Source organism: Littorina saxatilis, linkage group LG8 (assembly GCF_037325665.1).
Source record: "Littorina saxatilis isolate snail1 linkage group LG8, US_GU_Lsax_2.0, whole genome shotgun sequence".
Lineage (NCBI taxonomy): Eukaryota > Metazoa > Mollusca > Gastropoda > Littorinimorpha > Littorinidae > Littorina > Littorina saxatilis.
The window spans coordinates 39,429,263-39,445,265 of record NC_090252.1 but is presented as its reverse complement, the minus strand read 5'-3'; the positions used below and the strand labels follow the sequence as shown (position 1 = coordinate 39,445,265).

Here is a 16,003-nt window from a genome sequence, read left to right as displayed (position 1 = left end):
ACTGCGGAAGACACGATCAACAATAATAACCAACCAACCAACAGCTAGCATTTACTGCATGCGACTCTCTTCCGAAGCTGTAAAGTTGTTCCAAACCAAACCTCCAGAATGTCATTTTTTTAGAAATGTGATTTTGTGAAACGATTTGCATACATGTACTAATGACGTCGTTTTAGAGTAACACAAATCTCACCAGCAGAGAATGACAGGGAGAAATGATGTATGCATTATTGAATCTGTTTTATAGAAGAAAACAAGTCGCGTAAGGCGAAATTACTACATTTAGTCAAGCTGTGGAACTCACAGAATGAAACTGAACGTAGTCCGCCGCTAGTGCAAAAGGCAGAGAAAGTGACGAGCCTGTTTGGTGCGGTAGCGGTTGCGCTGTGCTTCATTGCACGCTTTACTGTACCTCTCTTCGTTTGAACTTTCTGAGAGTGTTTTTAATCCAAACACATCATATCTGTATGTTTTTGGAATCAGGAACCGACAAGTAATAAGATGAAATTGTTTTTAAAACGATTTCGGAAATTTAATTGACACGTGACGACTTAACTCCACAAGATTGAGCAATCTTGGGATCACACGCAAACATACACCTCACTCACTAACGCACACCCAAGAAAGTTTACAAGTGGAGACAGACATCACTATGTATAAAAAGACTAAAGGAACCACATGTAACTTGCAAGCTTTATATAATAAACACAAATTTATGCACGAAACATCCACACAATTAACGTGTACACTCTACAAATACTACGAAAAATTGACGACACATGAATTCACATGAAATTATCCTGGAACTCCAGTCCTAAGCACCCCCCCTATGGTTAAGTAGCCTGTTAGTATACGGCGCTCAATAAGGTCGCATCACCAACTTACACGAACACAGACACATGCTTTAACCACGACAGAGTACTTAGCTTTTTCGGGATACACAACGCCCACCAAGGCCTCACATGTCCTTCCCTCCTCAGAAGGCCGCAGCTTCCTGATTCTGACCCCCTAGAAAGGTCCCCGACTGCCTAAGCACGTCGAACCCAGCTCCAGTCCTTCGGAGCTGTTCCCCAGATTCCTAGGCATGTAGAGTTGACCAGACTCCTTCCTCATGCTGTCTTCTGGTGGTCCTGCGTACACTCTGGGTGGAATCTACTGGTCGGAGTAACCCACGCCGCTCTTCTTGCGTTGCTGTGAGCCGTATCGCCTCCTGACAGCGTCCCATCTGTCCAGATCTCAACGCCTTCACGCGAACATACGTCCCTCCTCCGTTCTCTCTCCGGCCAACTGCATGTAAATAAAACAGCACGTTAATACTGAACAATAACATCCCTAGCTACCTGGCGTGTATCGATGGTTGTGTTAGTGTTCATCGGTGATGCAAACCTTTAGCGCATCATACCGATGGACATCAAGATCGAAACTTTACACCAAGTAACCATGTATGGAAAAGGATAATTATTTAATACATTAGCTATACAACGGGGCTTTACAATATAGATTTATAGTTTGCTTAAACCTATAAACTTATTGTATTTATCATGACCATATACGCCATGTGATATGTTACAAATAACTGGACAAACGTTCACTAATGTTAGATTGTGGTATCCAACTTTAACATTACATTACGCAACCACAATTGCATGACACAACACCCATATCCCCACATGTATGATAACTCCCCGCGTAATATTACACACTATAATATGAAGGTATAAAACAACATGCTCAATAACATAAGGATACAAAAGTTGTCGGAAAGTAGACCGCCATCTTGTATAAAATGTGATATCCCGTGTAAACGAATATTTAACAGTTATGTGCAAATAATTACACACATATAATTCCACTGTATGTTCACTGCATATCACTTCCAAACATGCATTAATATACATGTAAATCCTGAGTCTCCCTATACGAATAGGTAGTAATGGGCCGGTCGATGTAATTCTCATATTTCCCGTGCAAACTTCCCACGGACATAAACACGCTTCAAAATCACCGTGTCCCACAATATTACAACACTACTGAAACGTAAACACAAACAAAACAAACATTAGACAACGACATCTACTCAGCCACAGCAATTCGAAACAATAGTCCACCCGCCAAGTCAATGACAACGCTCACCGTAAAAAACCGCCGGGTGATGGAGTACTCGCGCCCGCCAGTACGTCTGCAACCGTACCGTTGACTCTCTCGGGTAGCACTGAACCAAAACCGTGCTAGTTCGCTGACGGGGTGCCAAAGTGTATTCGTACACCGCTGACCCGGACTATGTTAATTCTTCTCTTACTAAATAGCCTATAGATACGCTATAATATAATTTATGCATTACACTATATTATCTTACCAGGTGAAATGAACATTATTTAATTTGCACGACTGTGCCCAACAAATATTTACAAACTTTCGTTTTCTGCAGCTTGACCTGGTTTGTTCACCGCGCGTTACCGGGTGACTATAGCCCGTTCCACGATTCGGACACAAACTTGCAAATACGCGAAGTTACAGGCGTAAAGCATCTCACATCCCACACGCATACATTCTACAATAGTGTTTGGACTCCAATGCTTATGTTGTAAATAACACAATTATTATATACACTCAAACATATAACAATTACATCATCTCGTGTATCTACAAAAAGCCTGTTTAAGCTTCTTCTGCATCTCTAAAACCTCGGGTTGTGACACACCTCCATCACCAGCTCGAACTAACGGTAACCACCAACAGTGAGCACCCTATATATCAAGAGCAACCCGACTCATGAAGTCAGCGTCCACGTTGTTCACTCCTTTGATGGTCTGCACTCGGAAAGAATAAGCTTGCAACTGTAGAGCCCATCTCGTCAACCTCCCGTTGTGTGGTCTTACCTGCTGCAGGTACTGCAATGGTTGGTGATCTGTCATCAAAGTGAAATGTTGCCCAAAAAGGTAGGGCTCGAATTTCCTTATCCCCCACACCATTGCAAGGCATTCCTTCTCGATTGTGGAGTAGTTGATTTCCGCAGGAATCAGTTTTTTGCTGGCATAGCTCACTGGTTGCAGGTCACCCTTTTCATCTGCTTGCAACAGCACCGCGCCTAGTCCCACATCTGACGCATCAGTCCGTAGCACAAATGCTTTCTCGGGGTCAGGCAATCGTACCACAGGTTGGCTGACCAGAGTTTCCTTCAAGCGCTCGAATGCTTCCTGACAAGCCGGTGTCCACTCGATTGCCTCGAACTTCTTTCCCTTGGTCAAGTTCGTCAGTGGTAGGGCAATTTCCGAGAAATGTGGCACGTACCTTCTATAGAAACCGAGCATTCCCAAAAACCTGCGTACTTCCTTCTTTGTTTTGGGTTCCCCCAGTGCTTTGAACTTCTCGATCTTCACCTCCTCTGGCATCATGCATCCCTGTCCCACTTTGTGTCCCAGGTAGACTACTTGTTGGTATCCCAGGAAACACTTCTTCGGTCTGGCTGCCAGATCCGCTGCCGCCATCCGTGTGAGTACAGCCCGCAGAGCCCTCAGGTGTTCGTCCCAGTCCTCGTTGGAGATCAACAAGTCGTCCACAAAGTTATCCACGTCCGTTCTTCCTAGTGGCTCGAGGAGTTTCCTCATCATCCTGGAGAAAATGGCACCTGCTGTTCTCAACCCAAACGGCATCCGAGTCCATCTAAACTGGCCTTGGGGGGTCGTGAATGCTGTCTTGTCTCGATCTGATTCTTTCACCGGAATTTGCCAATACCCTTTGGTCAAATCCAGTTTGGACAAGTACTTAGCCCGATGTAACTTGGCGAACAGATATTCGACGTCTGGCAGAGGTTCACCATCAAACCGCACAATCTGGTTCAATTTCCTGAAATCCTGGCAGGTTCTCATTTTTCCATCGGGCTTCTTGATCAAGACCAATGGAGCACTATAGGGCGACGCACAAGGCTCTATAACGCCTAGCTTCAACATGTCTTGCACTTCCTTCCTTATGCAATCCATGGCCACGTGAGGCAATGGGTACTGCCTCACTCGCACTGGTGTATCTTCGAGGACGGTGATTTCACATTCCTCAAGATTTGTAGTACGAGGAAGATCGGTGAATTGGTTCTCAAACTCAATCGTCAAATCCCTCAGCTCTTGTTGTTTTTGGGCGGGTAACACGTCATTGATGCTAACATCTTTGGGTCCCTCTCCCGCTTCTAATGGCACTAATGGAATGGTGTTCTGTCCTGCTGAGACTTCAGGCACTTCTTCCAGTTCCTCTTCTTCCAGCACCACTCCTACAACCGCTGGGATCTCTCTCCTCCTGACGTATCTCTTCAAGAGGTTGACGTGGAATAATTTCTTTTTACTCCCCACTTGAATCCGGTAGTCGTTCATGCCGCATCGCTCCTTGATGACGTAAGGTCCACGCCAAGCGATTTCCAGCTTGTTCTTTTTCATTGGAAGAAGCAGCAACACCTCATCTCCTTCCTTGAATTGTCTGTCTTCTGCCTTCCTGTCCGCTGCCCTTGCGTATCGCTCTGTCGCCTTCCCGAGGTTTTCTCTGGCAATCCTGCATGTCTCCTCAACTCGATTCCGCAGGTCCACAACGTACTCGGCAGTGGTTCTCACTTCTTGGTCTGTCTCTTCCTTGGTCCACAGCTTCCGTAATACCTGCATAGGTCCCCTCACAGTTCGCCCATAGAGTAGTTCAAACGGTGAGAATTTTAACGACTCCTGAGGAACTTCCCTATATGCAAACAAACACGCCGGAATGAACCTGTCCCATTCCTTGGGTTGCTCCTGGCAGAGTCGTTTCAGCATCTGTTTCAGCGTACCATTGAAACGTTCAACTAGACCATTGCATTGTGCGTGGTATGGAGTTGTGTACATTCCATGTACTGACATCAGGTTGTACACCTCCTGCATCATTTCGCTCTTGAACTGGGTACCGTTATCTGACAACACTTTTTCAGGTATGCCCACTCTGGTCCAGTTCTCCCACAACGCTTCCGCCACATGTGGTGTATCGATTTTCTTGAGAGGGGTTGCTTCAGGATACCGGGTGGCATAGTCTACTGTTACCAGTATGAAACGGTGTCCTCGGTCTGACGGCGGATGAATCGGCCCTATGATGTCCACCGCTACCTGCTTGAACGGGACATCGATCAACGGCATTCTTTCCAATGGTACTGGCTTCACTTTCCCTTTTGCCGTAGTTCTCTGGCAAGCGTCACATGATGCCACGTATCGTCTGATGTCGGGGCACATACCAGGCCAATAGAATTCTGTCCATATCCTATTCCTGGTTCTCGTTCCCCCTAGGTGTCCTGCCATGGGTGCATCGTGAGCTAATCTCATCACCTCATTCTGGAACTCACTGGGCACCACTAACTGTCGGTGATCCACTCCATCTGCACCTGAGTATTCTCTGTACAACAAAGCTTTACGTATCACGAATCGAACATTCCCGGTTCCTTGTTGACGCCATGGCTTCTTTTCCACCGCCAACTCGCGCACACGTTTTAGGTGTGGATCCTCTTCTTGTGCTTGAGCCATTTCAGCACAGGTCCTTTGTGCCAAGGGGACTCCATTAATCTTCAATGTTAGATTCCCTCTCTCGTCCCTCCTTGCTTGTCCTCGTGTCTGAACTGCTGCGCACAAAGATGGAATTACATGTTTCTTTCCGTATACCGGAACTCTCACTTCCTTTCCATTTGGCAGGACCATGTAGTTTCCTATCAATACAGGAATTGCCATATTCTGAATAGCGACAGCTTCCACGTTCCCTACAAACACCGAAGATTCTAACTTCACGATGGCTATGGGAGCCTGTACTGTTCCCTGCTCTTCAAACACTCCTGACACTTCTCTTGTCCTGTTTGTGTACGTAGTCGGGTCGATGAGGTCAGCGCTAACACACAGCATTGGGCTACCCGTGTCACGTATGGCTACCACTGCCTTCCCGTTCACCCTAACTGTCATGTCGAAAGTTTCTCCCTGAGTACGACGATCACACTTCCCACATAACCCTGAATGGATCTTGTAATTCGCTTCTATCTCCCGCATCAAGAAAACTTCTCTCACTGCAGTCTCCTCCGGTTCTGGACTGATGATAAGGGTTATTCCTGGACAGTTCCTCTTGACATGTCCGAACTTATGACATTTGTGACATTGTATGCCTGCCCCATACATTTCTCCGCCACCCCTCGGCTTCCCCGCTTCCGGGCAATTCCTTATGAAATGATCCCCTCCACATCCGAAACATTTGACAGTACTATCTTTTACCCTTTGTCCCTGGGTAAGTTGCACCTTACTGTCTGTCTTCCCATTGTTTCCTTTATCTTGGTTTTTCCCCCCTTTCTGTGATGAGTCGAAACCAGGACGTGCATCCACGAAACATTGAGCTTGCTCAACTGAATCAGCTACATTGGTGGCTTTGGACTGTCGAATGAACGTAGCGACAGACTGCGGGATGCCAGTAAGCAACTGTTCCAAAAGAACCAGGTCGAAGAGGTCCTTGTAAGTTCGTTGTTTTTCCGCTAGGTCCATCCAACTGTGCAGGTACCGCGTTATCCGGCTCACGTAGGTTGAAAACGTTTCTTCGCTCTTCCTTCTTGCTGCCCTGAACTTCTCTCGGTACGATTCTGCTGTACACCGGAATCCTCTCAGTAACTCTTTCTTCACTAACTGGTAATCTCGAGCGTCCTCCTTCGACATATCCCCAATCAAGGTCGTCGCTTTCACGTTGAGTTTGGTACTCACGCGTCTCGCCCATGTTGTCTGGTCCCAGTCTAACTCCTCTGCGAATCTCTCGAATTTGGTAAGATAAGCTTCTATATCCTCCTTGTTCTCGTCGAATGCAGGAAGTGTTACTTTGGTAGATTCTACCATTCCATCCCTCGCCTTCTGATGAGCTCGTTGATTATTTGCCCTTTGTTCCTCTAATCGTTCTGCGTGCCTCTGTGCTTCATCTTGAAGTTTCTTCATCTCATCGATTCTTTCAGACTCCATTTTTTCCATACGTTGAACTTTGGCCTCCTCAAAGTCACGCTGCTTTTGGGCCTCTTCACGTGCTTCTCCCAGTTTCTTTTCCTCCATCTCACGCTGCTTCTGGGCTATACTCTCCTCGAACTCGCGTTGCTTCTGAGCTTCCACCCGTGCTTCTTCCAGCTTCCTTTCCTCCATCGCCAATTTCTTCTTCTCTAAGCTCAACCTCTCCTTGTTGGCCCGTACGTCCTCTATCTCCTTTATCTTAGCGTCGGCGAATGCTCGAAGACTATCTCCCTTCAACTCCATCTGCGTTCCTAAAGTCATGAACTTCTGGTAGTACGTAATGGACTCCCCTTCTTCACGTCCTGGACTATGTAGAAGCTTCTCTCGAGTTGATTTTGCCTTCCTCATGAGTTCAGATGTAACTAATCCGGTTAAACTATCAGTCGGCACGTCCTGTGACCTAAGTCGCCCTGACACCGGAGAATCCACACTATCACCTCCCGTCGCCATTTCAGATGAAAACGCGCTACTTGAAAAAATATTTGCATGCACGCGAAAGGAAAACGCATCAAACTGCGTACCGAAGCCCACCGAGAAATCGGACGAAATCCGCGTAAGTTATTGACATTTGGTTATACTTTACCACAATCAATAGCCACATAGCCTTAGCGTAATACCGGAATGAAACTTTACTTTAACCGAATCCGAATATAGAATACATGCGTATTTGCTAGTTCGATCTGCTTCAGTGGCGCCGTCTGACTTTAACGGATGGACTAAAGATGAATCCTTTGTGGCTAAGTAACCCAACACCTCTCAACCGCTGAGAGATGTCCAGTCCCCTCCAACCACCCACGGGATGTCTAAACAGTCACCACATTTCAAATCAAACGGTCACCACCACCTCACACAAACCAACAAACACCACACACAAACTATGCCAACAACACAAACAAACACAACAACAAACAAATTTGGTTCCAAAAAATAAATAACTAAAGGGTCCCAGAGCTTCGCCTCGAAAGCATATCACTCATGGGTCCCCGGCATCTCCACCATTGACACGTGACGACTTAACTCCACAAGATTGAGCAATCTTGGGATCACACGCAAACATACACCTCACTCACTAACGCACACCCAAGAAAGTTTACAAGTGGAGACAGACATCACTATGTATAAAAAGACTAAAGGAACCACATGTAACTTGCAAGCTTTATATAATAAACACAAATTTATGCACGAAACATCCACACATTTAACGTGTACACTCTACAAATACTACGAAAATTGACAACACATGAATTCACATGAAATTATCCTGGAACTCCAGTCCTAAGCACCCCCCCTATGGTTAAATAGCCTGTTAGTATACGGCGCTCAATAAGGTCGCATCACCAAATTACACGAACACAGACACATGCTTTAACCACGACAGAGTACTTAGCTTTTTCGGGATACACAACGCCCACCAAGGCCCCACATGTCCTTCCCTCCTCAGAAGGCCGCAGCTTCCTGATTCTGACCCCCTAGAAAGGTCCCCGACTGCCTAAGCACGTCGAACCCAGCTCCAGTCCTTCGGAGCTGTTCCCCAGATTCCTAGGCATGTAGAGTTGACCAGACTCCTTCCTCATGCTGTCTTCTGGTGGTCCTGCGTACACTTTGGGTGGAATCTACTGGTCGGAGTAACCCACGCCGCTCTTCTTGCGTTGCTGTGAGCCGTATCGCCTCCTGACAGCGTCCCATCTGTCCAGATCTCAACGCCTTCACGCGAACATACGTCCCTCCTCCGTTCTCTCTCCGGCCAACTGCATGTAAATAAAACAGCACGTTAATACTAAACAATAACATCCCTAGCTACCTGGCGTGTATCGATGGTTGTGTTAGTGTTCATCGGTGATGCAAACCTTTAGCGCATCATACCGATGGACATCAAGATCGAAACTTTACACCAAGTAACCATGTATGGAAAAGGATAATTATTTAATACATTAGCTATACAACGGGGCTTTACAATATAGATTTATAGTTTGCTTAAACCTATAAACTTATTGTATTTATCATGACCATATACGCCATGTGATATGTTACAAATAACTGGACAAACGTTCACTAATGTTAGATTGTGGTATCCAACTTTAACATTACATTACGCAACCACAATTGCATGACAACAACACCCATATCCCCACATGTATGATAACTCCCCGCGTAATATTACACACTATAATATGAAGGTATAAAACAACATGCTCAATAACATAAGGATACAAAAGTTGTCGGAAAGTAGACCGCCATCTTGTATAAAATGTGATATTCCGTGTAAACGAATATTTAACAGTTATGTGCAAATAATTACACACATATAATTCCACTGTATGTTCACTGCATATCACTTCCAAACATGCATTAATATACATGTAAATCCTGAGGCTCCCTATACGAATAGGTAGTAATGGGCCGGTCGATGTAATTCTCATATTTCCCGTGCAACTTCCCACGGACATAAACACGCTTCAAAATCACCGTGTCCCACAATATTACAACACTACTGAAACGTAAACACAAACAAAACAAACATTAGACAACGACATCTACTCAGCCACAGCAATTCGAAACAATAGTCCACCCGCCAAGTCAATGACAACGCTCACCGTAAAAAACCGCCGGGTGATGGAGTACTCGCGCCCGCCAGTACGTCTGCAACCGTACCGTTGACTCTCTCGGGTAGCACTGAACCAAAACCGTGCTAGTTCGCTGACGGGGTGCCAAAGTGTATTCGTACACCGCTGACCCGGACTATGTTAATTCTTCTCTTACTAAATAGCCTATAGATACGCTATAATATAATTTATGCATTACACTATATTATCTTACCAGGTGAAATGAACATTATTTAATTTGCACGACTGTGCCCAACAAATATTTACAAACTTTCGTTTTCTGCAGCTTGACCTGGTTTGTTCACCGCGCGTTACCGGGTGACTATAGCCCGTTCCACGATTCGGACACAAACTTGCAAATACGCGAAGTTACAGGCGTAAAGCATCTCACATCCCACACGCATACATTCTACAATAGTGTTTGGACTCCAATGCTTATGTTGTAAATAACACAATTATTATATACACTCAAACATATAACAATTACATCATCTCGTGTATCTACAAAAAGCCTGTTTAAGCTTCTTCTGCATCTCTAAAACCTCGGGTTGTGACACATAATGTTTATATTTTTTTTATTTTTCAGAGCTTGTTTTTAATCCGAATGTAACATATTTATTTGTTTTTGGAATCAGAACATGATGAAGAATAAAATAAAAGTAATTTTGGATCGTTTTATAAAAACAGTTGTAATTACAATTTTTAGATTTCTAATGACCAAAGTCATTAATTAATTTGTAAGCCTGCATGCTGAAATGCAACACCGTAGTCCGGCCTTCGTCGAAGATTGCTTAGCCAAAATTTCAATCAATATGATTGAAAAATGAAGGTGTGACAGTGCTGCCTCAACCTTTACAAAAAGCCGGATATGACGTCATCAAAGACATTTATAGAAAAAATGAAAAAATCTTCTATGGATTTCATACACAGGAACTCTCATGTAAAATTTCATAAAGATCGGTCCAGTAGTTTAGTTCAAGGAATAAGATGAAATTGTTTTTAAAACGATTTCGGAAATTTAATTTTAATCATAATGTTGATGGTTTTAATTTTCAGAGCTTGATTTTAATCAGAATATAACATATGTATATGTTTTTGGAATCAGAACATGATGAAGAATAAAATAAAAGTAATTTTGGATCGTTTTATAAAAAGATAATTTTAATTACAATGTTCAGATTTTTAATGACCAAAGTCATGAATTAATTTTTAAGCCTCCATGCTGAAATGCAATACTGAAGTCCGGCCCCCGTCGAAGATTGCTTGGCCAAAATTTCAATCAATTTTATTGAAAAATGAGGGTGTGACAGTGACGCCTCAACTTTTACAAAATGCCGGATATGACGTCACCAAAGACATTTATCGAAAACATGAAAAAAACGTCTGGGGCTATCATACCCAGGAACTCTCATAAAAAGAGTTCATAAAGATCGGTCTAGTAGTTTACTCTGAATCGCTCTACACACACACACACACACACACACACACACACACACACACACACACACACACACACACACACACACACACACACACATACACCACGACCATCGTTTCAATTCCCCCTCTATGTCAAAACTTGACCAAATGTAAAAAGATAGAAAGGTCAGTTATAGGAACGCTTAACTTTTGACAAAAATACATGATATTTATTCACAATCACATCAACCTAATGGTCTTTACAGCGGACAGACAGACACATGAAAGAGAATTTAGCTTAGTATGCTTTGAATGCAATCTCTGACAATGAGATGGCAAGAGACGAAATAAATGACGAAATGAACAATGTTAGAAAACGTGGGTGTATTGTCACAATATAGTAATACAATTGCATCTTTACCGCACTCAGTTGCTGTTTGGATGTAACCGGCCATGCATGAAACCCCGATCTTGACCACAATGTCTGTCTTATCCAGGACTGCTCCAAAACTCTTGAAATCAATAAAGACATGAACATTACCACAACAGAAGACAAGGTCACATGATTTCATCTCCGATAAGACCTTTATTGTACTTCGTATTTTGCCATTTGGATTTAGTCTTTTTGTTACGGGAAAAAATGAAAAAGTTTGAGTTGTTATTTCAAACAATGAAAAACTCGCTTTCGCTTGCATTTCAATTTATAAAAAACAAAAAAACAATTACTCGTTTAAACCTGGTATCACAATCTCTATATTTCTCACGCCTGAGTTAATTACCAAGAGGCAAAGAAGGACAGCGTGAGACATTAAATGTATATTTGCTCAATTGATATTACAAATGGACATGCACATGTACTTTACGAATTCAAGTCGGCAAAACAATTTCACGCCGCTGGTTTTGAATTCAGCGCCACTACCAACTGAGCTATTTTACCCGCCCATCAGGTGTATGCTCTATTATGCTTAATCAGATGTATGGTAGTTGTCCCATGTCAAAAGTGTGGACGGATCTATGCTGATTTAAACGACGATCTACACGGGATGGTAGGTACATTAGGCAAAAAAAAAAAAAAAATAGGTGTGGTTACGGTAACATAGCCAAAAAAAATAGGGTAGGTAGGTAGGCAATCACTTTTTTTTTTAAAACTTTTTTTTCTAATGTGTACAAATTAAACCTACTTGACAGGGAAATAAGTGTGCGATACGGGCGCTTTCGCTTTCATTGCGTTTTTTGCACTCGGTTTTTTTTTTTTTTTTTTTTTTTTTTGACAAATGTAATAAAAAGTTATAGGATCGGCCCCTAAAAATAGGGTAGGTCGGGTTACCGTAACCACATCTATTTTTTTTTTAGGCCTTAAACTAAAGGGGAGGAAAGTGCTGCCGTTTGTGTTACCAGATAACTAAATCTAAACAACGAAGTGACTGTGGTAAGATGAACAAAGTTATGAAACAACGAAGTGACTGTGGTAAGATGAACAAAGTTAACTAGATAACTAAATATTATTGTTTCCAAGTTCTTCACGCAAGAAATTCTCATGGAAAGAGTTCATAGTACAAAACCGTCTATTCATTCAACAGGTGTAGAATACAGGTGTACGCCAAAGAACTTATCTTCTCGTTTAATTAGGTCAGTGTATTACCGTGAGATTAAAGGCGTCTCCTTGAGCTGCCGTCAGCAATACATTGGGAGCTGATGACGTCATTGGGGTCAGGCTGGCACGAAGAGTGGCTCTGGTGAGATATATAGAAAGATCCACTAGTGAAATGCAGTACACATTTGACTGTACATTATACAGCAGTTACGTCCAACTCCGACTCTGTTTATCTGTATGTCTGATTGTCTGTCTCTCCCTCTCTCTCTCTACCGCGCGAACGATCAATATATATATACGACTTGTGTGTGTGTGTGTGTGTGTGTGTGTGTGTGTGTGTGTGTGTGTGTGTGTGTGTGTGTGTGTGTGTGTGTGTGTGTGTGTGTACGTGTGTGTGTGTGTGTGTGTCCGCGATGCACTGCCAAAGTTCTCGATGGTCGGCTCGACTTCTTCCCGGCAAAGCCGTACCCGGCGAAGCGGGTATTCATCTAGTTTCGCCGGGTATTCGGCTCGACTTCTTCCCGGCGAAGCCGTACCCGGCGAAGCGGGTATTCATCTAGTTTCGCATATGTAAGCAAATACACACAGAAACACACACAGGAACACACACACACACACACACACATTTCTATCTGTCCTCACATAGGTATATGATCTTATAAGTTAGTATCCCCTTTCATTGCCTGTGTACCACTTGCTTCCCTTTATTTAATAAACCGACCATAGGGCGTCATCAACCCGAACGAAATCTTCAAAATCTCCCAAACCGTTTGGAATTCTGGGTAGGGGAATCCTTTAATAAAATGACATTAGCATGTCGGTCACAATTAAAACGATATGTACTTCTGGTCCTCGTTAAAACATCCCAAACACCACATAATAGAGTGAGGTCGTTAAGTATTCGTAACACTTACGGAACTTGATTGACTTCAATGACTATCTTGACAGACTTGGGTGAAATGCCTCCACACGTGACAGTCACATCAGCATTGGTGCACACTTTGTCGATACAAAGACCAGGCCAATCCTCGTTCTGTTTCACAATTCTGGCTCGAATAGTGGTCTCCACTTCATTCTCCGTCGCCCGGGTACAGACAGTCACCACGTACGTTAGTGTCAAGGTGACGGTATTCTGAACACCTGAGGGATCTGAAAGATTAGCCAGAATTGGCTGTAGGGGTTTGACCACAGAGGACTTTAGGAGCGAACAGGAAATACACGGTGCGTAATTTTAAAAACACATCAAAGCAAACACTGTCTTTACAAAGATAGAAGGTAAAAGCCAAAATACAAAATGAAGGTGTCAAAGTCCCAATCTTGTTGAAAGTCTCTAGCTTACATCCGGGACTTAAGCAACAATTGATACAGGACATTCACAGTAATAATATAAAGGAATAAAGTAATGTCCACAAACACATCATAACGCTATGCGTATAACCACACACTGACACAAGTTATATCGTAGGTTTGGTCAGATTAGACAGGCAACCGACCGTCCTTCAACACTAGAAGGACCTAAATAAAGAAACACGTTGACTGCCAATGTAAGACATTTTCACAATCTACAAAATACCGCCACTCACCTGTTTTGCAAAGATAACCTGAGAAGTCCGGTTCACAGCCTGTGGCACATATGCCCGTCACCGCGTCGCATTGTAGTCTCCCTTTGCACTGACCACACAGCTCCGTACAGTTCTCTCCGTAAGTATTGTTGCCACATGCTGGTGTTGTGTATAAAACATTACTTTTTTTTTTTTTTAGCACGACATAACTATTCATAAACAAAACATTTGACAGAATAAATTGACGACCATCTTGGGGACATACTTAGATCAATCACAGCATCATTTAATCACAATATGTTTCCTCCCGTTTCACTTGTTTGTCCACTTGGTTTGTGAATTAAACGTTTCAAGAATATAACCTTTCTTGGTTGTTGATTATTCTACAGCAGTACTAAATGTACAAACATAACAGTTTATTTGCGAGAATGGCAGGTAATGGTCGATGCGTGTGTGTGTGTGTTTGTGTGTGTGTGTGTGTGTGTTTGTGTGTGTGTGTGTGTGCGTGTGTGCGTGTGTGTTTGTGTGTGTGTGTGTGTGTGTTTGTGTGTGTGTGTGTGCGTGTGTGTGGGCAAATGTGTGTGTATGTGTTTGTGTGCGTGTGTGTGCACATGTGTATGTGTGTGTGTGTGTGTGTGTGTATGTGTGTCTGTGCGCGCGTGTGCGTGCGTGGGTGCGTGCGTGTGTGTGTATGTTGACACGATACCACGTTGAACTTGGGTGTAAGTCATAGTTATCATGGGGTGTGTGTTGCAGTGGTTGTACACATACCTTCAGTACACAGTGGTGGATATACTCCCAGTTGACAGTGCGGACAGTGTCCAGTCACGGGGTGACACTGTTCTCCGGTCTGGCACTGACCACAGAACAGAGAACAGCGGGAGGGACCGTACTGACCGCCGTCACAGTCTGAAAAATCATGATTTGTAAAAGCGAGTGCTGAAATGAGTACATGCATGTTCTATCTATGTCTCTCTGTGTCTCTCGCTGCCTCGGCTGTGTGTCTGCCCCCCCCCCCCCTCCTTCCCTCTATCTGTGTCCCTATGTCTCTGTCTATGTCTCTGTCTCTCTTTCCGATGTATTGAACTCGTTGATCACGGAGTAGAGGGAATACATATTAGGGGAACATGAGGGGCTGATGTTTGGTGTTTGGGCACACGCACACCCACACGCACACCCACCCACACCCACAAACACACCCACACACACACCCACACACACAAACAAACACACACACACACACACACACAAACACACCCACCCACCCACACACACACACACACACACACTCCAGTAAATGTGCCAGTGTCAAAACACACAATGACAATCCGTTCGCACAATGAATTACAAAAACGTTACCCTGACAATTATTACCTTGATTACATTTGACTCCTTTCTTCCCAGGTGGACACTCCTCACATTGACCAGTGGTCTTGTTACACGGTGTGTGATTGTGACAGATCCCTGGACACTGAGTGCAGCTTGCGTTGGTCGGCATGTAATACCCATCCACACATGCTGCACAAGATGGCATACATATTTGCTTGAAAAGTGACTTATCTTGCCGACATGGAATTAGTTCACGTCCTCCTCAAGTCGAATTTATTAAAGCATAGCATCATCAGTATCATCATTATTATGCAGATTAATTTTACAGCTAGGAGGAAGAGGTTGGTGCGAATGAAAGACTGGCTGTTTTGAATGTGAGATAAATTGCCTCATCATATCTAAAGGGTGAGTTGGATTAAAAAAAAGAAGGAGCTGTCCACTGTGATTACAAGAAAATTCGTCAGTTTGGTATTTTTC

General features: G+C 43.6%; 2 protein-coding genes across 2 annotated transcripts in view; both read right to left on the bottom strand.

Annotated features, from left to right (window-relative positions):
- Window positions 1-2,747: 2,747 nt before the first annotated feature.
- On the bottom strand, window positions 2,748-7,469 carry LOC138974643 (uncharacterized). The gene is made up of 3 exons (XM_070347368.1): window positions 6,393-7,469; window positions 5,776-5,963; window positions 2,748-5,394 (listed from the first exon to the last, which is right to left on the bottom strand). Exons 1-3 carry the CDS (start codon window positions 7,467-7,469, stop codon window positions 2,748-2,750), a joined length of 3,912 nt encoding a protein of 1,303 aa, XP_070203469.1.
- A 6,076-nt stretch (window positions 7,470-13,545) lies between these two features.
- Window positions 13,546-16,003, bottom strand: part of LOC138974642 (multiple epidermal growth factor-like domains protein 11) — a 56,713-nt gene continuing 54,255 nt past the window's right edge. Inside the window, exons 9-10 of the mRNA XM_070347367.1 lie at window positions 14,969-15,106; window positions 13,546-13,784 (exon numbers count right to left, since the gene is read on the bottom strand). Coding sequence (XP_070203468.1) covers window positions 13,546-13,784; window positions 14,969-15,106 — 377 coding nt within the window. The remainder of the gene's footprint in view (window positions 13,785-14,968; window positions 15,107-16,003) is intronic.

Excerpts from the sequence above, each read along its gene's own strand:
- LOC138974643 (XM_070347368.1), bottom strand. The coding sequence starts at position 7,469 with ATGGCGACGGGAGGTGATAGTGTGGATTCTCCGGTGTCAGGGCGACTT. Across the intron at positions 5,964-6,392 it reads GACAGTCCAAAGCCACCAAT|GGAGAAACTTTCGACATGAC; the intron begins GTAGCTGATTCA and ends CGTCGTACTCAG. Across the intron at positions 5,395-5,775 it reads GCTCCCATAGCCATCGTGAA|AGAATACTCAGGTGCAGATG; the intron begins GTTAGAATCTTC and ends TTTGTTGTACAG.